The sequence below is a fragment of the Megalobrama amblycephala genome, linkage group LG14 (genome assembly GCF_018812025.1).
Source record: "Megalobrama amblycephala isolate DHTTF-2021 linkage group LG14, ASM1881202v1, whole genome shotgun sequence".
NCBI classification, from domain to species: domain Eukaryota; kingdom Metazoa; phylum Chordata; class Actinopteri; order Cypriniformes; family Xenocyprididae; genus Megalobrama; species Megalobrama amblycephala.
The window spans coordinates 33,022,083-33,047,393 of record NC_063057.1 but is presented as its reverse complement, the minus strand read 5'-3'; the positions used below and the strand labels follow the sequence as shown (position 1 = coordinate 33,047,393).

The 25,311-nt window shown below is 36.5% G+C and overlaps 1 protein-coding gene across 1 annotated transcript; it reads right to left on the bottom strand.

The window, feature by feature from the left end:
• Window positions 1-477: 477 nt before the first annotated feature.
• On the bottom strand, window positions 478-24,992 carry LOC125244432 (NACHT, LRR and PYD domains-containing protein 3-like). The gene is made up of 9 exons (XM_048154518.1): window positions 24,778-24,992; window positions 18,993-19,259; window positions 16,779-16,934; window positions 16,570-16,617; window positions 13,755-15,534; window positions 11,936-12,109; window positions 2,999-3,172; window positions 1,072-1,118; window positions 478-995 (listed from the first exon to the last, which is right to left on the bottom strand). Exons 2-9 carry the CDS (start codon window positions 19,237-19,239, stop codon window positions 478-480), a joined length of 3,144 nt encoding a protein of 1,047 aa, XP_048010475.1. The 5' UTR covers window positions 19,240-19,259; window positions 24,778-24,992.
• Between the last annotated feature and the right edge of the window lie 319 nt (window positions 24,993-25,311).

Here is a 25,311-nt window from a genome sequence, read left to right as displayed (position 1 = left end):
GTGTTGGTACAAATAATGTCCAGAAACTCATGAAGGTCATTTCGGTCTGATCTGAAAACATGATCTCAAGTTTTGTCATTGTATTTTATTATTTGTGCACAAACAATAGAGAAAATTAAATGAATTATATAATATAAGAATTTTTTTTTTTTTTCGTGTGATCAAGTGAAATTTTTAATAATAAAAATGATTGTGACACTAAAATAATGTGATTCCCATCAACACAAACAGAGTGTGATAAAAGCACAGATACACACCGTTACTGATCATGACTCACAAACACACACTTATCTCACTGTCTATATGAGGATTCATTACACACATTTATTCTGACATGTTATTTCACTGACAGAAGTTCAGCTGTAGTATTAATGTAATGAAGAGAAAATAAGAGACTCTATAACATCTCCCTGTTACTGATTCATCATGAGCTCAAAGCATTATGGGTAGAGTCTCTCTACAGCCTATTCTGGTTCATCAACACAGTTTCACTGATGATTCAGGAAAAACCTCAAACCCAGGATAGAGCGGTTGAGTGAATGTGGTCTGGACTGTGTGGATGAGGCTCACTGTGTCTCCAGAGACGCTGTAGAAGGACAGAGTTCCTGCACTGTGATCCACATACACTCCTATTCTACTGCTGATGGACTTTACAGTGAGTTTAGTCACTATGCTATTGTGTCTGAATGAGGAACCGAAGATAGAACAGAACAAACTCCAGGACTGATCATTAGATCCAAACACACACTCATTACCCCATCCCTTCCTGCTGATGCTCTTATATGACACTGATATTAACACACGTCCACTCCACTCAAGCTCCCAGTAACACTGTCCACACACACTCTCTCTACACAACACCGGAGTACCAGAATATCTCACTGCATGATGAATATACAGCATATCCTCTTGCACACATGTCACCTTTCTGTTCCCCTCAGACAGAATGAGTTCAGTGTTTGCTGTGCTTGGATCCAGTGTGAAAAAACAGGCATCTGAACACAAGAACAGAGACATTTATAACTCTGCAACAATCACTGAAGGTGTGTCTGTGTTTGTTTGTAGACGTACATTTTCGTGGACCTGCTGTAATCCTGAACTCTCCTCCATGATCCACACTATAAAACACACACAGAGTCACAGTCAGTAAACACACACACACACACACACACACACACACACAGAGCAGTTAAGACAATTAATAAAGATATATGGTCAATGACAATTTTGGCCTCAAATGATTAATAAAACATGCTTTAAACATACTATCAATATTCTAAAACATGCTAAAAACATGTTAAAACATTCTAGTAAAGTGAAGCCATATGTGTGAATTGTTTGTCATATTGTTTGTTTTCTCTGTGTTGAAGTAGAGTAGTCAGTTAGTAATATGACAAGCCAGAAAGTGTGCCACCGTGCTATATTTCAAAGGAAGATGCACACTGTGTTTTATGCTTGGGAATGGAGTAGGGATGTCTTAATCAAGTTGTTTTTGTCTCTGATCAGATCCAAGTCAATGAATATCAAGTATCTGGCAATACAGAGTCCCAAATAGGATACTTGTATTTTCCTAGTGCTTGGTTCATGTACATTAAAGTTATTAAAATCAATCCAATATGTATATTTTAGTTTTAAAAAAACATGTAAAGAAAATGGTAAGGAATATTAAATACAACTCAGCGAATTTTAGACAAATTAGACAATGTCTTTCTGTCGATGTAGCTAAGACCTTTATGCATGCTACAACTTTTTCTTATATTTCATATTGTCTTGCATATTGGGGTCAAGTTGGTGAAACTGGTTAAACCTTTATAAACCTTTTATCCCTATATAAACAGACTTAAAAAAAACTGTAGATAAAAACCAAACAATTTTCACCATTGTAGGATCTTGGAGAAACAATTTTTTACCATTTTAGACCTTTTTTCCCCAATTTGTATATGGTTTATAAAATGTTAAATGGCCTGGCTCCTTCTGTACTCTGTGATTTTGCTAGTTTTCATCTTAATAATTATGTGAGATCTACTAAGATCATCATCTATTAGTAATTGTCTTGTTCCTTTTCATCATTCTGCTTTTGGACTATCATCTTTTGCTGTGAAAGCTACTACTAGCAGCAGATCAGCATATTAGAATGATTTTTGAAGGATCATGTGACACTGAAGAAGACTGGTGTAATGATGCTGAAAATTCATCTTTGAGCACAGTAATAAATTACTTTATAAAATATTCAAACAGAAAACAGCTTTGTTAAATTGTAATAATATTACACAATATTAATGTATTTGTAATTAAATAAATGCAGCCTTGGTGAACAGACAAAACTTATTTTAAAAACATAAAAAAATCTTACCGATTCCAAACTTTTGACTGGTAGTGTGTGTGTGTGTATATATATATATATATATATATATATATATATATATATATATATATATATATATATATATATATATATACAATCCCATTTCGAGAACAGTTAGGACATTTTGAACAGCTGGGACCTAAATTTATTGATGTCCACATTGTGTATCTCAACTGTTCAGATTTGATTTGTGTGTCCCATGCCGATCTTTCGTTTTCAGGAATATCTGAATTGGTTTCTATGCCAATGATGTTGTGTTGGTAGGCATAAGCCAATAACAACAGCCGCAACATGGAGGGTTTGCCATACAGATGCTGTCTTATTTACATCTTATTTACATAACAGTAGCCAGATATACAGAAATATTGTAATATAATATTACAATTAAAATATAGTAATTTTTGGTTCCAAATGTTTATCAATTTTACTGGTAGTCCACTGTATGAAGAATTTTTGGGTATAATATGTCACAGTTTATTTTGCTATCCTCACTTACATAAATGAAGTATAGTATCCTGCACCCACAAGTAAAAATATATAAAAAATGTTGAAATAATTTTTGGTTTGACTGTATATTACACACACAGAGACACTGAGGATGTAAAATAATAAATCATAAGAAGTTCAACATACTTGAGTTTGTCCAGTCTGTAGTTTGGATGGTTGAGTGTATCAGAGAGTAGCTTGACTCCTGAATCTCCTGGGTAATTGTAGCTCAGATCCAGCTCTCTCAGGTGTGAGGGGTTTGAACTCAGAGCTGAAGACACATAACTACAGCCTTCTTCTGTCACCATACAGCCAGACAATCTACAAACACACATAGCAACAGTCCACATAACATTAGTCAATCTGTGAGGTAGCTGTTATTCTCTATAGTTTCACAAAAGAAACAAAAGTGAAGTTAACAGAAACATCTATACTTAATTAAAGAACAGGAATAATGGATTCTATATTGACACTAGACACCAGCGATCGAAACCTGAAGTGCCATTTTTAATTGATCTCACTGTCATTTCATAAAAGATAATTTTGTGCTCATTCACCACTATCAGGAGAAACAAATATTCCACAAAATCACTGAACATTATACATCTCGTTTAAATGCAGTAAATAAGGAATTTGACCTTACACAGCCAATACTGCTCCTGAAATCTTATGTCGACAAAATAGTGTAAGAAGAAAGAATATAAGATTTAAAAACCAAACTTCATCTTACTAAAATGAAACTGATTCTCACAGTCACACTTGTAAACACAACACTGAAATCTTCACTTCCAGGTCAAGAAACTCAAAAACTCCCTAGCCAATAAGAATTGTCTGTTGCTAGCCCCACATACACAAGGAAATTAATTGTCCCAATACAGCCTGGTACTACAAATACATCCTGCATCATGTCCGGCTTCACCAAGATTAAAAACTGGATGACTTCAAATCTTTTGCAGTTCAAGACGAATCGATTGCACCATATGACGTCATTTTCCGTCATGAAAATTTTTCCGCCATTTTGAATTTTCTGAAAAAAACGTACTTTTTCGAACTCCTCCTAGGCCGTTACTCCGATTTTCACGAAAATTGAACCAGATCATCTTCAGACCATGCCGACAAAAAGTTATGGAATTCAAGTTGATTCCTCAAACCGTTTTCGAAAAACACGCGAACAATACGCGATTTACCTGCTAAATCAGATGTGCTTATAATTACCCCATGCTGCCCCAGTACTAGTAACATTGACAATCTCTCCTATAGTCTGGGTGATTGTCAAATAATGTTCGAAAAGAGGTCCGCAACCTAAGTGTCATTTTTGATTCAGATCTATCCTTAGATTCTCAGGTGACTAAAGTGGTGCAGTCCTTTTACGCGCAATTGAGACAGCTAACAAAGATCAAGTCATTTTTTTCTTTTGCAGATTTAGAGAAGGTTATTCATGCTTTTATTTCCTCAAGACATGACTATTGTAATGCCTGGGGATCTCAGACAGGCAAGCACAGTATCCTCTTTTAAATCTCTCCTTAAGACTCACTTTTATTTTATGGCTTTTTCTTAATCTGATAGTATGTGTTGTAATTATGTTTTATTAGGGGCCAAGCACCGAAGGTGCGGAGGCACCTATTGTTATTGTTGGCGTTCTTTTTTTTTTTTTTTTTTTTTATTCTTCTTCTTCTTCTTCTTCTTCTTCCGCTCTTGAAGTCTATGACAGCCCATAGAACCGCTTGCGGGAAAGTTATGAAATTTGGCACACAGTTAGAGGACAGTCTGAGCTATGTCCATAGCAAATTTGGAGTCTCTATCTCAATCCCTTTAGCGCCACCAGCTGTCCAAAGTTGCACTTATGTTTATGCTAATAACTTTTGAACCGTAAGTGCTAGAAACAAAATTCTTTTTTCCTCTGATTCCTCAGAGGAAAGTCAAGACGAATCGATTGCACCATATGACGTCATTTTCCGTCATGAAAATTTTTCCGCCATTTTGAATTTTCTGAAAAACGTACTTTTTCGAACTCCTCCTAGGCCGTTACTCCGATTTTCACGAAAATTGAACCAGATCATCTTCAGACCATGCCGACAAAAAGTTATGGAATTCAAGTTGATTCCTCAAACCGTTTTCGAAAAACACGCGAACAAATTGTACGTAGTGCTTGTGAAAATAGACATAAGACTGTATCTCCGCAACGCTTTATCGTATTCAGACCAAACTTGGTACCTGCTAACCAATTTTCCCATATCGGACATTTTGGCCGTCGGCCATTTTGAATTTTGTGCTAAAATGCTGTATTTTACGAACTCATTAGCGTATCGTTACGAAACTTGGTATGGGTCATCAGCACAATGCCCTGAAGGAGCCTGAGAAGTTTCGGACCAGCGCCACCTTGTGGTCAAAAGTTATAACAAAATTTACAAAAATGCTAATAACTTTTGACTATGTTAACCGATTGGAATGAATCTGGTCTCAGTAGATTCTGTGGGTCATGCTGAGAAAATAGATATCAAGTTTGCCATAGTTAGCTGAACTTCCTGTCCGCTGTATTGTTTTTCTTTAAAAACCTACTTTTTCGAACTCCTCCTAGACCGTTGCTCCGATTTTCACCAAAATCGAACCGTATCATCTTCAGACCATGTCAACAAAAAGTTATGGATTTCAAGTCGATAAGTCAAACCGTTTTCGTATACCAGCGCAACGAATTTGAGGCATGATGCAAAAACGACTCTTGAAGCTGTATCTCTGCAATGCTTTATCATATTCAGACCAAACTTGGTACGTGTAATCACAATCATGACCTGAGGCACCATACAGTGTTTCGGCGCAGCGCCACCTACTGGAGTGGAGATATGAAAAATGGCTTTTTTTGCTTATAACTTCTGAAGGGTTTGACCAAAATTCATAAATTTGATATGGGTCATCAGGACAATGCCCTGAAGGAGCCTGAGAGGTTTCCAGACCAGCGCCACCTTGTGGTCAAAAGTTATAACAAAATTGACAAAAATGCTAATAACTTTTTTTTCTAATTGCTCACTGCTGCTGTTGGTCTGATGCTCCCAGCCATGTTGGCTGGCTTCTTGTGCCGTTTTTGTGCTTGGCCCCGTAATTGCTGCTTGCAGCTATATTTATTATTATTATTATATTGTCAATTCTGTATTTTATTTGGCTTTTTATTTTGTGTTTTTATTGTAAAGCACATTGTAACTGTTTTGAAAGGTGCTATATAAATATAAATAAAAAATAAAGAAACTGTCAATCAAAATCTCACTAGCTAATAAGAATCTTCTGTTGCTAGCCCCACATACACGAGGAATTTGGGTGTCAGGGCATACCTATTTGTAATAGGCAATTCATTCCATAACCTTAGGTGAGCAAAAGAAAATAGTCTTTGTCCCATAGATTTTAATCGACGGACAGGCTGATGTAGATCAAAAGAGCCAGCTGAACGAAGAGATGGAGAATGGTGTAATAAGGAATAATCAGCTCACAATGATATGAAGGAGCTGTCCCATGAACTGCTTTGTATGTTAGAACCAGAGTTTTAAAATCAATATACACATGGACTGGAAGCCAATGTATATACATTTATACATTTAGCCAGTAATCCCATTAAAATAGAAATGCCTAAATCCTGGTGATTCCAGGTTGTGTATAATAAATCAAAGAAACCGAATAAAGGAAATAAAATGTCTAAAAGTCCTCCTGGTTCATTTGTAAGTTGTATGTGTAAGTGTAGATTGAATGTATAATGTTAAGACCTTTTTCTCAATCTCTACTCAGGTAGTGTATGAGTAGGGAATAGCAACTTAGCAATAATTGAGAAAATTCCTTCCAAGCAATAAGGGGTTGAACTTCAGCAGAAGGCTCTTATCTTTACCGAATCACTGGTTCTGGCTCACCATAACTCATAAGCATACAGTTGATCATGACACAATGGCAAATAAAAAAAAATCTACATAAAACCTAACAATTAACATCTCTCTGATTCACATATAAAATCCTGGCCGTGTATCTCATAGGCACAAGAAATTAAATCTGTAACCCAGTGCAAAATTTTGAAATTAATTCAACGAGTCATCTTGTTAATGTTGTAAATTAATTGTCTCCGTGCCACCGCACAGTTAAAATAAACACATTTGCCGAGTACATTGGTATTAAAAACAGCTTTTAAAAGCTGTCCATTTCTGTAAAACCCTCTACCTCAGAATCTCCAGCTGACAGTTTTGACTATTCAGTCCATCAGAAAGAAGCTTCACTCCTGAATCATGCAGGTCATTGTTAGTCAGGTCCAGCTCTCTCAGACAGGAGTTTGAGGATTGTAAAACTGATGACAAACTCTCACAAGACTGAGCAGTAAGATTACATGTGGAAAATCTGAGCAAGAAAACAAAGTAATTGGAAACAGAATAAATCTTAGTGTAATTTTTAGTAATTAGCTTTATGCAAAAAAATCTAACTATTTAAAACTAAAACCTCAGTATTTCCAGCTTAGAACTCTTCAGACCATCTGAAAGAAGCTTCACTCCAGAATCCTGCAGGTCATTGTTACTCAAATCCAGCTCTCTCAAGGTGGAGTTTGAGGACTATAGAGCTGAAGACAAACTTTCACAGGACTGACCAGTGAGATTACATACGGAAAATCTGAACAAAGAAAAACACAAAGTAATTATATTTAGAATAAATCTTAGCAAAGTGATTTTTTTAATAATTAACTTAATGAAGAAGGAGAAAAAAACAAAACAATGAAAGTAAACTCAAACCTCAATTTCTCCAGCTGACAGTTTGGACTTGCCAGTCCATCAGAAAGAAGCTTCACTCCAGAATCCTGCAGGTCATTGTTACTTAAGTCCAGCTCTCTCAGGACAGAGTTTGAGGATTTTAGAACTGAAGACAAACTTTCACAGGACTGACCAGTGAGAATACAGCACTGTAGTCTGTATAAAGAACAAAGCAAACAGTGTTATTAATGTTTATCAGGTATAATCTAGAGCACACGCAGCAAAATCGCCAGTGTTAGATGCACACTGGTCAGTGCTCATATGTGCCTACACTACAGAGTGTTAAAAATAACACCAAAGCAATGTTGAAGTTAATTATATAATTAAGTGATGACACTTGCTGTTAACAAGCAGAATCACTGAAGGAAAGAGGAATCATTCCAGCTAACAGGCAAGCTGACAGTGGCATTCTTCTCATAGTGCAGCCAAGTCCAGCACTCTGATAATGGGTGACTCCATAATCAGAAACATTAGCATCAGGGCTACAACTACATGCTGCTTTCCTCAAGCAAAAGTTTCTGATGTAAACAGGGAACTTCAAAACATTCTGAAGTACAAGACTGCAAAGCAGATTATTATTCATGTGGGGAATAATGATATTCGGAAAGAGCAGTCTGAACTCTTTAACTCCCTGAGGTCTGAAAACGTGCCGGCGCGTTTGCAGGATTTTTTTCACATTGCAGCAAAACAGACTTAAAATACTCCGTCATTTCTTGTCATAGAGACATAAGTAATATATCAATTGAAACTATAGAATGTCTTCTTTTATTTGTGTACACTCAGAGTAAAAACACTATGTTGTGCTTTTTGTAAAATAAAGAAAACTAACATGATGCGTGATCTCTCCTCTCCCTCTGAACAAAGTCCAATCTGATAGTTCTCAGAAAATGAACTGTAACTTATGAATACTAATGACAAAAAAAATGACACTTACGTCTAAAGAAACGTTGAAATGTCAGGTTTTAAATTGTGCAAGTCAAATCGAAAACAAACATTCTGTGTTTATGTAATCTGTATGAAAAGAGAGCTATGTCAGACGCCCGTGATTCAGCTCATTATCCGCTAATGCGGCCACGCCCACGGAGCCAGCGCTATTCAGACGCAAATTCAGAGCCAATACATGCATTCATCGTCTCAATCGTGTATTTATTGTCTTGAAAAGTGTTTATTTGGATGTTAAAGCAATGGTTAGCGATCTCTAGAAGACATGCCGTTAGTTCCTAGTTCCTTTTCTTCTTTATATGAATTTGTGGACTAAAGGTGTATAGAGAGCGCCCTCCGGCTGCAAGTATGAATTGAAAACACAGCATCCAGCACTCATAGTGATGACAATAAATATTACTTCTCAGTATAGAAAATTGACATAAATATATAAGAATCCATCAATATTTCTCCAAATGTGCATGCTTTTAAGCTAAAAGCCTATATGAAATGCCATAGAGGTAACATAATTGTTCAGACACTTTGCATCACAGAAATACATTATATTTTAAAGAATATAATAGAATACCATTATTTTAAATTGTAATAATATTTCACAGTATTGCTGTTTATGATGAGCTGATTACAGAGGGTTTTTTTCACAGCCTACCTGACTGAAAGGCCTCATTAATATGCAAGTCATTTCAGGTCATTATTATGTGATTCTTTTGTCTTCTCAGGTGTAAATGGCCCATTATTCATGCAGATTCACGCCTCCACGCATACTGTGTTTCTTGACAAAAAGTGTCTTACAAAAACTAAATCAATATATTGTTTTATATGAAGGAGTGGGCAGCATAATTTTTACATAATTCTGAAGCAAAAACTGTAGTCTACAACCTCCAATACCCAAAAGTATTGTGAACACAGATTTAATATACTTTTTTTGGCCTTATTTCAGTGACTTAAGTTTTTTGTTTTTTCAATAACCACGCATAAACATTATTCCTTCAAAAATACAAACATGTACATACATGTTCCTCATATATTATTGTAGCCTAGTTTGTGCTGAATACAGTGTAATGACACTTTTGTCATTTATATGTTTATGAACAACTGAAAAAAGCACAAATGTCAGGGCATGTCAAAACTTCAAGCCCCAAATCAGCCTCAGACTCCAGAGGGTTAAGAAGGAAAACAAACACTTAGAAGATTGAAAATGGCTGCAAAAAACATGCAACATGAGAGAACTGAACTTTATTGACAACTTCAATCGTTTCTGGAGTCAAAGACATCTGGTAATATCAGAATCAAGAAGACACAAAGGAGAACTCAATTCTGTGTTTTAGCACTGTCTGAGACGTGGCTCTGTGTGTGCACTTTGGGTTTTTGTGCACAGTAATGTAGTGATTGGTACTCACACCACCGCTGATGTTGTGATTTTTGGATCACTTGTCACTTAAAGTGTGGTTATGAGAACATTAGGTGATCACTTCCCCTCCTCTTTGTTCAGGGCAGCAGTCAAGTACTTTTAGCTTGGCAGTATGAAAACACTCCCAACAGTGGACTTTTCAATCAGTTACAATTAATGTATACTGGAGGTAGTTGGTCAGCTGATTTATCTACAAGATTGGTGATATTGTTAACTTGTAGAGCCTCTTACTGTATTATCAACAAAAGGAAGGCACAAGTGTAATAAAATAAAATGTACTTACAAAAGATGAACAAAAATCCACATGCTAAACAGAACACAACAACACATGGACAGAAGAGTGTACGGTCTGAGCAAACTCGAAACACAACAAGACAGAGCGCATGAGAACAAGCGAATGTTCAATGTGCTCAGGAAGGAAGACGAACACACGGAGCATTATTGTCCGAATCTTGACACAAAACTGACTTTAGTGCCAGGATCCAAACACCACACGCAACCCACAAGAACGCACGGCTCAAGCATGCTTGAAACCACACGCTCACACAAAGACAAGACGATAGTGTCAGAGCTCTGTCACAAAACCAAGAATACACAGACCAAAGTGACAGAACCCTGACAAAAATGTCTTTAATGAGAACATAGTTATAGCCAATTTTTATAGCAATCTCTGGTAGCCTCTGTTAGTTCCTGGAATGTCACATGGTATGCCTGTTCTTCATAATGAGTCATTATTGAGCGCCTTCCAGCAGCAAGTATGAATTTAAAACACAGTATCCAGCTCTTATAGCGATGACAATAATATTGAATAAATATTACTCCTCTGTATAGAAAATTGACATAAACCTATGAGAATCCCTCAATATTTCGCCAAATGTGCATGCTTTTAAGCTGAAATGCCATAGAGGTAACATGAATTTTCAGACGCTTTGCATCACAGAATTACATTATATTTTAAAGTATATTAAAATAGAAAACCATTATTTTAAATTGTAATAATATTTCACAGTATTGCTGTTTTTTTCTGTATTTTTGATATGCAGCATGATGAGCATGAGACTTCTTTTAAAAACATTACAATAGTAATGTGTCCAATCTTTTGACTGGTATTGTAATTTAAATTATAATAGGCCTATACAAAATTTTCTTCACATGATGTGCAATAATACGTGCATGCATGAGATCACAAAAATCATGCATGCACGTCACGTTTTTTGTCAAGAGTGGACATTATATTAACATATTCCTGTTATCAGCATGATCACAGAGTGTTTTTTCACATAGCCTACCTGACTGAAAAGGCTCATTATGCGGGTCTTTGTCTTCTCAGGTGTGATTCAGAGCATTATCATGAGGATTCACACCTCTATGCATAGTGTGTTTCTTGACAAAAAGTGTCTTGCAGAATTTAAATCTCTATATTGTTTTATTATATGAACGAGTAGGCAGGATAAATTTTACATCATTTTGAAGAAAATTTTTTTGTCTAAAGCCTCCAATACCGAGAGGTCTTTTGAACACATGTTTTGTATTTATTTTGTGGCCATATTTCAGTGACTTAAGTTTTTTGTTTTTTCAATAACCACGCATAAACGTTATTCCTTCAAAAATGTACATACATATTCCTCACATATTATGGTAGCCTAGTTTGTGCTGAATACAGTGTAATGATACCTTTTCCATTAATATGTTTATGAACAACTGAAAAAATGTAAAATTTTGAATGTCAAAACTTCTCCAGGGCCCCATATCAGCCTCAGACTCCAGAGGGTTAATCAAATAGATTCTTTATTATTTGCTGATGTGGCAATCGTTAATGATTGCGAGGCACTGTCTGTCCCTGGAGAAAACATCACTGAACCATTCATACTACAATATAGACAGGGGGAAATATCTGCCAGTCACCTATTCATTTACAAATGAACACTGAACAGAGTGAATGATTAAATGTTAAAGTCAAACCTCAGTATGTTCAGTTGACAGTGTGAACTTCTCAGTCCAGTCGAAAGTATTCTGACCCCAGAATCCTTCAGGAGATTGTTACTCAGATCCATCTCTCTCAGATGAGAGTTTGATGATTGTAGAGCTTTAGACAAACTTTCACAGTGCCGATCAGAGAGATCACAGCCATTAAATCTGCCAAAACAGAATGTTTATGCAGATTATTTTCTTATGTTTAATGTTTCTGCAATAACACATTGTACCTTTTGTAGCGTCTGGACCAATCAGCCACACAATTATTCATTGTATTTAATGAATTACCCATAAACTCACTCTCACTATCAAAGTTCTCTGAACCCATCCCCCTAAAACTGCAACCAGCATCCCAAATGTAGCTAGCACACAGGCCAACCTAGGTGTCCTGTTACAGATATATGGTACTTTTATGATCCGGAAGAATGCTGTAGAGACTAGTGACTCATTCTTCCTGAGAAGGACAAATAAACTCTCTTAATCCTATGTATTCTCTATATAACCACTTGGGAAATGTATAAACACCTATCCAATTTTCCCATCTCATGACTTTCCTTTTATAGGCTTTATTCTATGTATTAATTCTCTCTTTTGAACTATTTTGGTATTCATGTTCCATAGTTGCAAATGTATAGTTAACTGAGATCACATTGGCAGCATGTTTGGTATCTACGGACTCCAACTTTCATTTCCTATTTGGTTATTTATGTTACATGTTACTAACTCTGTGACATGTTAGTATTATAAGAATCTAGAAGGTTATTCTCTCATTCATCCAATCCAGTGTCTTATGCTAATATCTTGCTACAGAACAAAGACTCGTAAAACTTCCCTCTGAAAGGGAAACTCCTTATTGGCTCAGACACCTCAAGAGGGTGTGACATCTTCACCCCTTATATTCACTGATCACAAGATCAAACCCCCTTCTCTTCCTCCTCTTCTTCTCTTTTACTGACAAATGCTGACGTCAAGATGATGCTTTAAGAAGCTAGAAGCTTCTAAGGAACCCCAAGCTTGTGCCAGGCCTCGGCCTAGACCTTACATTCACCAAAGATCCTCTGAATCCAACTGGTTCTCTTTCATCAGGACAATATCAGCAAAGATTCAACGGAAGCCTCCACAAATTGCATCAGGACAGTTTTAATTCAACTTGGAGAGACATGCAAGTATCAAACTTAGTCTCATTATCGGATACATTGAGTATCCTTACCCCTTTTAAAGAAGGGCCTGTTAAAACTAAACTGATGGTTTGCTCAAGGCTGTTGATCTGCTGAATGTCAAACAATGCTGTAACCTCTTGCTTCCTGTACTCTGCTTTAGCTCTCTCTCTCTCTTGGTAAACTGTATGCATGTATGTGTGTGAATGTTAGAGTAGTTAAGTGTTTAGTCTAGTTAATAAAGTCTTGTTCATGTCACACGTAAGGTTGTCCGTGTTTTGTGCTCATATACTGGAGTCCCTATTCATGTCGATCCTGACTACAGGCTTTTAGTAGTACTGTACAATAAGATTGTTATTTCCCATAACCTGGAAATGAACATTTCTTAGAATTAATAAACAATTAACACTGTGTGTTCATTGGACAACAGGTTAATTGATTGTAATATTAATTTTATTACATTAAGTTAATTTTATTAACTGATTCAAATATTAATAATTAATTATAACTAGTTATGATTAATTATTCATATTTATTTTGAGCTAATTTGCTACACTTTCATAATCAGGACAGCAATATATTTCACATAGAATTTTGACATCCAATTGTTAAGTCATGTAGAATAAACAGCAGTGAGTGAAATTACTCACAAGGCTTTTCTGCAGTGTCCCACAGCAGAAACGAGTCTTGTGTAGTTTGAAGATGACGTGAACATCTTTGGGTTGAACTCATCTAGCACCTTCTCTGACATCAGCAGCACATAGGTCAGCACTGTGCACATTGAAGATGAGAGTTCTCTTCCTGGATGTGCATCTGAACTGAGGTATCTCTGGATTTCCTCATATAATGAATGGTCCTTGAGCTCAAGTAAGCAGTAAAATAGGTTGACTGAAGCTTCATCTGAGATAAAGTGCCCATCTTGTACTCTTTTAATATATTCACTTGTTTTTGTGATGCTCTCTGTGGTGTCTTCAGTGTGTGTGATCAGGCCTTGGAGCAAGTTTTGACTGGATTTCAGTGAAATTCCCATCAGAAACCGCAGGAACAGGTCCAGATGTCCTCTCTGACTCTTCATAGCTTTATCAACAGCCTTCTGCAGTAGCTCCTGCAATGTAATATGTTCTTTGGGCTTATCAAAGAAAAACTGAAGCTCCTGCATGTTCTTGTTCAGGTAACAGAGGAAAACATGCACTGCAGCAAGGAACTCTTGAACACTCAGATGCACAAAGCAGAAGACCTTAGTTTCATGAAGTCCATCTTCCAACATAAAGATCTCAGCGAGCATTCCTGTGAACTCAGTGACTACATCCACATCAATACCACATTCTTCCAGATCTTTCTCATAGAACACAATGCTTTCTCTCTTCAGCTGTTCAAACGCTAGCTTTGCTAACTTCAGAATCATTTCTCTATTTGAATGTAAGAGCTTTGTACGTCGTCTTTCTTCTTGTTCATCGTACTTCTGGTTCTTCATGTTCATCTGTATCAGCAGGAAGTGAATGTACATTTCAGTGAGTGTTGTGCTGATGTTCTCTGCATTGTTCTTGATGAGAATATTTTGGAGTACTTTGGCCGTGATCCAGCAGAACACAGGAATGTGGCACATGATGTACAGACTACGAGATGTCTTAATGTGTGAGATGATTCTGGAGGCCTGAGTCTCATCTTTTATTCTCTTTCTGAAGTACTCCTCCTTCTGTTCATCGCTGAATCCTCGCACCTCTGTGAACAAACCTACATACTGAGGATGAATCTGATTGGCTGCTGCTGGTCGTGAGGTCACCCAGACAAGAGCTGAGGGAAACAGTGTTCCCTTAACCAGATTTGTAAACAGCACATCTACAGATGATCTTTCCTCAAAACTCGCCAGAATTCCACTTTTAAAGTTAATAGGAAGTCGACTCTCATCAAGTCCATCAAATATAAACAGATTACGTTTAGCATATAACTTTGATTTGTCCAATTCCTTAAGTTCCGGATAAAAAACCTGTAGAAACTCATTGAGATTGACCTCTCTGTTTTTCAGCATGTTAATCTCTCGAAATGGAAGCAGGAACACACAGTGTATGTCTTGATTGTCTTTTCCTTCTGCCCAGTCCAGGATGAACTTGTACACAGAAACAGTTTTTCCAATGCCAGCGATGCCCTTGGTCAGCACAATGTTCTTCTCACTGTTTTCCCTCAATAAACGAAACATATCATTGCATTTTATTGGTTTGCCCTGTGTTTTTTTGTTCTTGAAAGCATCATCAATCTTCAGAATCTCATGTTCCTGATTGACGTCTTCAATATCTCCCTCTGTGATGAAGAGTTCTGTGTAAATATCCTTGAGATGTGCTTTATTTTCTTTCTTGCCCTCAAAAATATGTTCTGCTTTCTTCTTCATGTTGGTTTTGTGATTTTCCAAGAATTTTTGCAGCCTTAAAATTTCTGTAATTAAAAAAAAAAAAAATCAACATAAATAAGGAAATAGCATTAAAAAAATAAATAACAAGTAACATGTTCAGACATGTAGTCTGAACAGCACAGCGATCTGCCGACTTTTGAAATCCTGTAGTGTAAACTTGGCATAAAAGGCCATTTAAAACTAAAAGGGAAAACTTTATGCACTTTGGCTGTCAATTTACACGACAACAGTGTTTTAGGGGTGCATGGTTTTGAAAGTGATATTGTTATCGTCTCCACGTAAACTACAAAAACATGAATTTGTGAAACGGTGACGTCACATGCATGCATATTACGTGTTCAGTCTATAGGCACATGTAGTACATTGTTGTGTAAATGTACCTAAGTCTTTGTGTTGTAAATCTGTTTTAGATTTTTTTCTTTCTGTTTTTGTTCTTTTTTCTTCAGTAGACTCACTAATGGCCAATCATCACCATATATATGCTGCATTTTCTTTTCCTGCTGTGTGAGTTATTTTGTTGTTTAGTTTTGATCATTTATCGATTGTGGCATTTATTTTTGGGGGGATTCAGTATCAAGTATCTATTAATTCCTATGTAGAATCACATCAGATATGAAATAAAATCTGTAACTGCAAAGTTAATTTGGTTATTGTCATGTATCCCCTGTGTGTTTGTGGACTCTTTTGTTATTTCCTGTCTTGTTCTATACTTTGTAGTTTTTCATGTTGATTAGTTTCTCCAGGTGTTTCCAATTTACGACGCTCCCCTTTTTATCTTAAGATAAGTCTTCCCTGTGTGTATATATAGTGCTTGTGTTTCACTTTTGTTTTGTTAGTCACTGTAGGTGTTATATGTGGTGTTTCCTCAGGTGTCATTGTTCCTAGTGTTTCTCCATGTTTTATATAGGTAATCCTGCATTTAGATCTGCTTCATTGCCTGCTCTTTTACACCTTCGTAACAGTTATATTGGGTGTTTTCATATTTTTTTATTAGGATTTCCTTACCATGAGAAATTGGAGTAGTGTAGTATCTCAGGCATTACTATATATTGATTTACCTTGTTTTTCTGTGTGTTTCTCTGCTGTCTCTGAGCATGTGTGTTGATCTGTGAGGAGAAAGAAAAGATGCATATAGAATGCAAGGAATAAACAGAAGATAAATATTAAGTAAGATATTATTCCATAGCATTAAAATGGTGCTAAATCATGTGTGCCCCATTAAAATCACACTATTAGTAGTGGTCTTGTCATAGTAATGAAAATGTACCATTTCCTGCAGCATTTGAGCCATAAATGATTACTTGTCCTGTCATGGTGTTTCCAGTCAATACAGGAGCATTTACACTTGCACCTGTTTCAGCTTTCACATCAACACTGACTCCAGTCTGAGCACTGCTGCTCATCAGGACTGGAGCTTTGTGAACTGAAAGAGATATTCATTTATTATTTTAACACACATTTAAATGCATCGCAACTTATCATGGGTCAGTATACACACTTTAAAGAACACCATATAATAATAATATTAAAGGATTAATCCACTTTTAAATAAAACTTTTTCTGATAATTTACTCACCCCCATGCCATCCAAGATGTTCATGTCTTTCTTTTGTCAGTCGAAAAGAAATTAAGGTTTTTGATGAAAACATCCCAGGACTTTTCTCCTCATAGTGGACTTCAATGGCCTCCAGATGGTTGAAGGTCAAAATTACAGTTTCAGTGCAGCTTCAAAGGGCTTTAAATGATACCAGACGAGGAATAAGGGTCTTAACTAGCGAAACGATCGGTCATTTTCGAAAAAAATATAACTGTATATGCTTTATAAACACAAAATATCGCCTTGAACGTACTTCCGCTTTCCGCATTCTTCAAAACGCTTATGCTGTATGTCCTATGCCTTTCTACATACGAAAAAAAACGAAACTGGTGCCGCGTTTGTTCCGTAAGTAGAATACGAAAGGCGTAGGACATACAGCGTAAGTGTTTTGAAGAAAGCTGTAATTTTGACCTTCAATTGTTTGGAGGCCATTGAAGTCCACTATAAGGAGAATAATCCTGGAATGTTTTCATCAAAAACCTTAATTTCTTTTCGACTGACGAAAGAAAGACATCAACTTCTTGGATGACGGGGGTGAGTAAATTATCAGGAAAAGTTTATTTAAAAGTGGACTAATCCTTTAAAAAACACCAGCAAATTTTTATTCTTCTGCTTCTGCTAGTAATGAGTTCAATGAACCCATTAACTGGATTCCACAAGACTAGCTGCCATCTTTGATTTAAGCAACAAGTGTGGCTTTATCTTTGAACAAAACTTACAGGATTAGTTCACTTTCAAATGAAAATTTCCTGATAATTTACTCACCCCCATGTCATCCAAAATGTTCATGTCTTTCTTTCTTCAGTCGAAAATAAATTAAGGTTTTTGATGAAAACGTTCCAGGATTTTTCTCCATATAATGGACTTCAATGGAGCCCAAACAGTTGATGGTCAAAATTACAGTTTACAGTGATCCCAGGCGAGAAATAAGGGTCTTATCTAGAGAAACCATCGCTCATTTTCTATATATATATATTTTTTTTAATTTTATACATTATAACCAAAAATGCTCATCTTGAACTAGCTCTCTTCTTCCTCTTCTTCTTCTTCTCTATTTGAATTCCAGCAGTGTAGACACTGCTAAGTGTATTACTGCCCTCCACAGGTCAAAGTTTGAACTAATTGTTATATACTTGCACTAGCATATTGTATATGACAATTTAGTTAAAACTTTGACCTGTGGAGGGCAGTAATACACTTAGCAGTGTCTACACTGCCGGAATTCTAATCCACATTTATTGTTAAAACTTACATAATTTTATTTTATTTATTTTTTTTAGAAAATGAGCGATGGTTTCTCTTGATAAGACCATCATTCCTTTTCTGGGATTGTGTAGAAATGTTTTGAAGCTGCACTGAAACTGTAATTTTGACCTTCAACCGTTTGGGCTCCATTGAAGTCCACTATATGGAGAAAAATCCTGGAATGTTTCAAAAATTGAAAGGGTCAAATTTAAGGTCAAAAACCTTAATTTCTTTTCAACTGAAGAAAGAAAGACATCAACATCTTGGATGACATGGGGGTGAGTAAATTATCAGGAAATTTTTATTTGAAAGTGAACTAATCCTTTAAGTGATACTTGCTTTAAAAAAAAAAAGTCCAATTCCAACTAAATGCAGACCATACCAGATGCAAGTTTTAAAAAATAAACAAGTTACAGATAAATGTTAAGTGCTTCGTAGCAATGTGTGTCCCTAACAGCTGTAGAATCTGTAAAATGCTTTTGTGTGTTCATTTTCAATTATTGCAAAACAAACTAAACCTGTAGATGGTGACAGTCATTCCAGGATTGATAATTCAAAGGGTGTGTTAAAATCTTGCATGTTCTCATTTGTCATGTCATGTTGAATTCATCCAGTAACTGACACTTGAGCTGTTGTTACCTTTGGTTTCATTCTCTAACTCTTCTGCTAGATGGTTTTGTCTCATTTTTCTCAAGATGCTCAGTGTGATCTTCACAGCTCTTTCTGGTCCACAACATGCCATCATCAGATCCACTGTGTCAATGGCATCGGCACTCTCTAGATCGGCAGCTGAAACATGAGCATCTTGCTTTAAGTGCCATTTAAACCTCTTCAGTTTTTCACTGTCTAAAGCATCCAGTGTGTCCAGAAGGTGCTCTGACGTCATCTTCTATCACTGGCTCGCTTCTGCTGGACAAGAAGAAAAAGTCCTTCACCACACTAGTACTACAACACTGAAAACAGCAGGTCAACAAACATGATAATGACCCTAAGCCAGAAAAAGATCAATCTAAATCAAGCAGTTAAAAGCCTATAGCATTGACCTCCAACCTGTGCAAACTTATAAAGTGAATTGTAAAGTCAATGTTTGGTGTATTTTATTGAGAAAAGGGGGGGCAAAGTACTATGGATTATATGGAAGTTAGTCTGGAGGTGGCGATAAGAAAGGCTCATGACAATAATAAGGTAGAAGCTGGAGTGTTGTAGTAGATGTAGTAGTAGAGTTGTATATTTCATTAATAATTTGTCTTCTTTCTGTTTCTTTTGAAAGATGAGCAGTAACCATTACCTGTACTAGTTACATTGTCGTCACATCAACAACATCATTGACCTCTAGTGGACAAATTATTATCTAAATCTGTGTCTGTGTGATTCTGCAGCTGCATTGGACTTCAAGGGTTAGTTCACTCAAAAATGAAAATCCTCCATTCACAGCTGCACAACAACCACTTTTAAGCCCCAGAAAAGTTGTAAAGACATCATTAACGTAATACATGTGACTCCAGTGGTTTAACCCTCAGGGGATGTTCGGGTCATTTTGAGGATTTTCCCGTACCCGAAAATGCTAGTTAATGTGATCACATTGGACTAAAATTTACTAACTTTACTCACTCAGAGTCTAACAACTTCCCAATTTTTGTAACACTTGTGGTGTTCCCAGTAAAAAATGACCGCCATACAAAAAAAATTGCTTATAAATCTGTCATTATGCTACATTATCACTAAATATTGAACTCAATCTTTTTGTCAACTTATTTTCTTTCAACTGGGACAGGTTTTATATTTCTTCTTGGAGCTGATTGATCAGAGGCCTTATTCATCTGCTTATGTACCTCAGCTTATGAGTGAAAAAGCATTATTAGTGACTATTTTACACACTATTTTATTTATTTAAAAATGGCATGAAGTCACAATTGTGATGTTCCCTGTCAAAAATGACCAGCTTACAAATAATATCTTATAAATCACTTGTTATGCTATTTTATTACCAAATATTATTTTCAATCTTTTTGGTCAACTTATTTTCTTTAAATGAGGACAGGTTTTGTATTTATTTCATCATAGGCCTCATTGATCTGAACTTTTATTGGTCAAAAATGACTTAAATAGTTTTAAATGAAAATAGTGTAGTTATTTTTCTGCAGGCCAGTCATTTTTGACTGGGAACACCACAAGTGTGCCATTTTGTAATAAATAAAAACAGAATAAAATCCTTTCAAAACAAATTTCCTGTTTAAACATTAAAGCACACTAGTGTGATACACAGTGCATTTTTTTTTCTTCATATTTTATGTAAAATTGACAAAATTATCCACAAATAACACTTTTTTTTTTTTTTTACTTAAAAACTGAGGTACATAAGCTCAGATAAATAAGGCCTGCGATTGATCAGTTCCAAATAGGGCACCACCCGTCCCGCTTTGCATTGTACCACACTGCATTTTCACCCTTTGTCCCGCACGTCGCATATTGAGAAAATGTTGTATGTGTTCCCTGTCAGAAAACAAATGGGTAATTCGGTAAATTAAAATTTTACAGGGCAACATAATGGCAACAAAAAAGAGAAAATGTTCTTTTAGTAAAGACTGGGCTAGAACATATTCCTGGGTGAGGCTGATAGAATGGGATCCTTTTTATATATATAAAGACGGTCAATTAACTAATTTCATGTTTCATATTTTATTTGTTGGATTTTAGTTGGACTTGGTCAGAACTGTGTAAATAATAGTTATCTGCATGATGACATGTAAAATAAAGACATGTTATGTTACATTGTGATGTAATGGTGTTTTCTGAAAGGGACTAAAGTACATTAAAGTATTTTTTATCAGCTGAAAGGCAGAATAGAAGTGTTTTATTAAGTTAGACATATAAGAGATTCAGGTTATGTGTGTTGGTAACATGTCCCACATTGTCCCACACAAACTTAGTAATCGTCCCACATTTGGTTTGGTCACATTTGGTTACCCTAGTTCCAGAAATAAATATAAAACCTGTCCTATTTAAACCAATATTTGGTGATAAAGTAGCATAACAATAGCCTGGATGCCAGCCGAACTTAGCCCCGCCCACAACATTTTGAGGTCGGGGAGTTCGGTCTGGACTCGATCCGTAGAGGAGTAATAATGCCCGAACAGAAACTGTTCGGACCAATCACATTGTCAGGGCGATGATTGACAGATTATCACCAGAAACGTAATCAGCTACGTCATCAAAGAGCGCTTGGGGAGTTTGATTGACAAGCGATCTAACCAATCAGAACGCCGCATCCGCCATTTTGTCCGACAAAGCAGTCAGGAGTTAGAAGATTAACCTCGGTGGAGTTAAACTTGAAAAATTGTGCATATTGACGTCTTTCCGCGTTTGAAACAACATTCATTCTCATGTTCATTCATGTTTATTTGATGCTATAAATGGACTAGTAGGAAGAGATGATCGGTTCACGAGCCTCTTGAGCTGAGGCGCTACAGCAATCTGTCACGATCATGGTCACAACCAAGCGGCAACCTCCCCCTGTTTCTCGTGAAGCCAATACGGAAGTGAATTAAACTGCAATTGATCGACTGGCCGCTAGGGACAGGCTGCAGAAGTGAGCAGAATCTCATTGACCATCATGTTAAATTAGCCAAGTTTACAGCAGAAAAAAACATGTTTACAGTCTGGTTCATATTGTGGTTTTGGTCTATACTGCGAATTTTGCCCCTCATGACAACTCTGAGGGGGTGAATTTTTTTATAGCTCATCCGTTTAAATTATATTAAGCCTTAAAGTTCTGCATAATTAAGGGCGTGGTCACTTGAGTGACAGGTATGCCGCTGCTGTCTGTGAGCCGCCATGTTACCTCAGCAGCTCATTTCAGCCGCTGAATTTGGCATCTCAGTCGTATTTGTGCTTTTTTCTGTATTATTTTATACAATATATGGCTTGCTGCATACTCGAGACAGATGTCAGTCTGTGTACATGTGCTCGCATGCGGAACACACGTTGTTGGATCGTCGTGGCATTGGCTAAAAGTTTTGTTCCTGAGATTTACTACAATGACAATACCAGGAGGATATATAACTCCGACAGCACTGCTTGGATATAACTAAAACTGCTGCACTATTTTGAAAAATTATACTTTGGATACGTGCTCATTAGTTTGAGAGAACATTTGAGAGATATACATCTGGTACATATTTTACCCAAGTGCCACGGATTGGATTCATCTCGCAATCTCTGTTTCATTATAAAGGTATGAAATCCCATTTGATTTGTGTTATTTGCACACCCCACACAAATTAATTAGCCTACTGGTGTTGGAGCATCTATAACGTTATCGTAAAAAAAATCACTGTAGATTGACAGTAATCCTTTAGTACTTTCTAATGATATTGCTATCTTTATTAATATTTTAGATAGTATCTAAGATAGATAGCTAGGGCGGGCGTGGTTTCAGCAATAAGTCGCATGGGCTCCAACTTCGTCCCGCCTTTGCCCATTTTCAGTTATCCGTGAGTGACGTGCGGTCACGTGCAGCTAAGATGGCCGCGGCCTCATTTACGCGTCAAAACTGCTATTCAGAACTCTATGGGTGACGTCACGGACACTACGTCCATATTTTTTTACAGTCTATGGTCACAACACATTAAAGAGCCACAAAACGGTTTTTATTGTTTGAATTTTTTTAATAACTACACAGTTTGAAAGCTGGGACTTTGTTTAATATCATAAGTAACCTGCTCTGTCTCGTCTGTCGATGTGTTGTCAGTTTCCTCTTTGCTCCGCGATGTATTTTCCACTCTGTGTGGCGTGACAGCGCCACGGCTTGTCGGACAAAGCAACAGTAACTAAGGGGGGCGAGTCTTTGCGAAAGGTCAATTAGTTTACAACAATGATGGCTGTTGAAGAACTGAGATGTGTAGATTTCGCCATCGCGTCCGTTATAGAAGATATCGACAGCGCATTAATTTTAAAAAAGAAACAGAGGACCGCGATCAAGGCATTTGTCGATGGGAAAGATGTCTTTGCCGTCCTTCCTATGGGATTCGGCAAAAGTTTGATTTATCAGCTGGCCCCGATGGTCGCTAAGAAGAGTTCTGTTGACAACTATGCGTCGCTCAACATACGTCACTTACTCTGTAGCTCTGATTGGTTGTAGGTCTATCCAATTGAGGTCTTTCCTGGATCGGTTGAAATACGCCCCCATAATCAAAGCCCAATGGAGCAGTATCAGACTCATATTCGAACTAGAATTGAGTATGACCACGTCAGGCTAGCATAACAAGGGATTTATAAGAATTTTTTTGCATTTTACAAGTGTGATTTCAACACAGCACAACGGTCAACCTCAATTTTATGAAGTAACGGAAGTGCTTTGTTTGCACAAAAAAAACATAATTTACCACTATATATAAACAAATGATTATATTATTTTATTAAATATTATTAACTCTTTCCCTACCACTGACAGAATTTTCCATCATTTATGAGACAACGCTTCTCTGCCATTGATGGAAATTCCCAGTTTCCGTGTTTTCTCTGTTGTAATGTAATGGCATTACGTAATGTGATGGAATTTAATTAATCATAACTAATATTTCTTTTTCCTTGCAGGAATAACATTTATATGCTTTTGAAACCTAAATGTCCTCAAACGTTGGGCCTAAATAAGTGTGTGTCTGAATCATGTCCAAATATAAGAAAAGGGGAAATGAAACTTAGGGACAGCTAGACAACCATCTAAATATAATAGCCACATGATATTGAGTAACCAACGAACTAATAAACACATGATTTGGGCAGATCTTGCTTTGCTCTAGTAACAGAAGGGTTTGATATATGAAGAACCAATCATATTGTAGAACGTTTTACCATGCTCCTATCCTATATAAACTGTTGAATTACTTTTTCTGGTGGGATTCTCTGTGATTGATACGAGGTCCTCCAGCCGTGATTAAAGCATATTCAAAGGCATAGTCTGGAGTCTGTCTGGTTATTGCTGCGCAGCAAGTTAGGAAACACTAGAGACCTTATTCCCAAGTGATAGGGTTCAAAAAGAGTCAAGATGTTGACCAACTCTGCCGCTAGAGTATAAATTATTTAAGCGTCTATTAGGAGATGTTAGGGGCGTCGATCAGGAGACGTAGGGGAAAATCTACCACATGTGCATGTTAAGAAATACTGTTTGAGAAATCAAAGATTCACTAATAAACAATTGCACAATCAAATGAGAAACACAGTGATTTCACACAATGTGACAACAATATCAAAATGTGCAGCCTTCTGTGATTCACTTCCAAAGACACATCCGATCATGTTTGATCACGACATAATCATCAAAAAAGCACGGCATTAAAGTCTCAGAATCTCAAAGTGACCAATGACACATCATAAATCGACACTATTCCATAAAAAAACAACTAAAGAAAGATGAAACACTCACCTCAAATAATATTTGTAGATCGTTCTATTTCCTCATCTGAAACTGTTGACTTTACCGGCAGCTCTGGTAAGAGAGAAACTTTTGTAAAAACCACTTCCTATAGTCAGAAGTCAACACACACACACACAAACACACACACACACACACACACACACACACTTATAATAATATTTTTACTATTACATTGTAAAAGAGACGAGTGTCTCAAAAGACAACTCTTTTCTTTCTAAAAACAATTAAATATATGAGTAGGACTGTAATACAATGCTTTAATATATGTCATACATCTGACAGTCTTTACAGCCAATAGATTAACTGTTCCTCTTTCTAAACAACCTTGCCCTCTATGTAGTTGTGTGACTGTTGAATTATCAGAGTGAAAGCTTGGACAAAGTGAATAAACATACATTAGTTTTGTCAAATCAGGAAGTAAAACCATTGCCTTTCCCTATCCCTTTAAAGCTGGGTAATTTCTGTCACTAGATAGATATGTAAATAGGTAGGTATGTACTTACCTCTGTTTCTGTTCCTGGA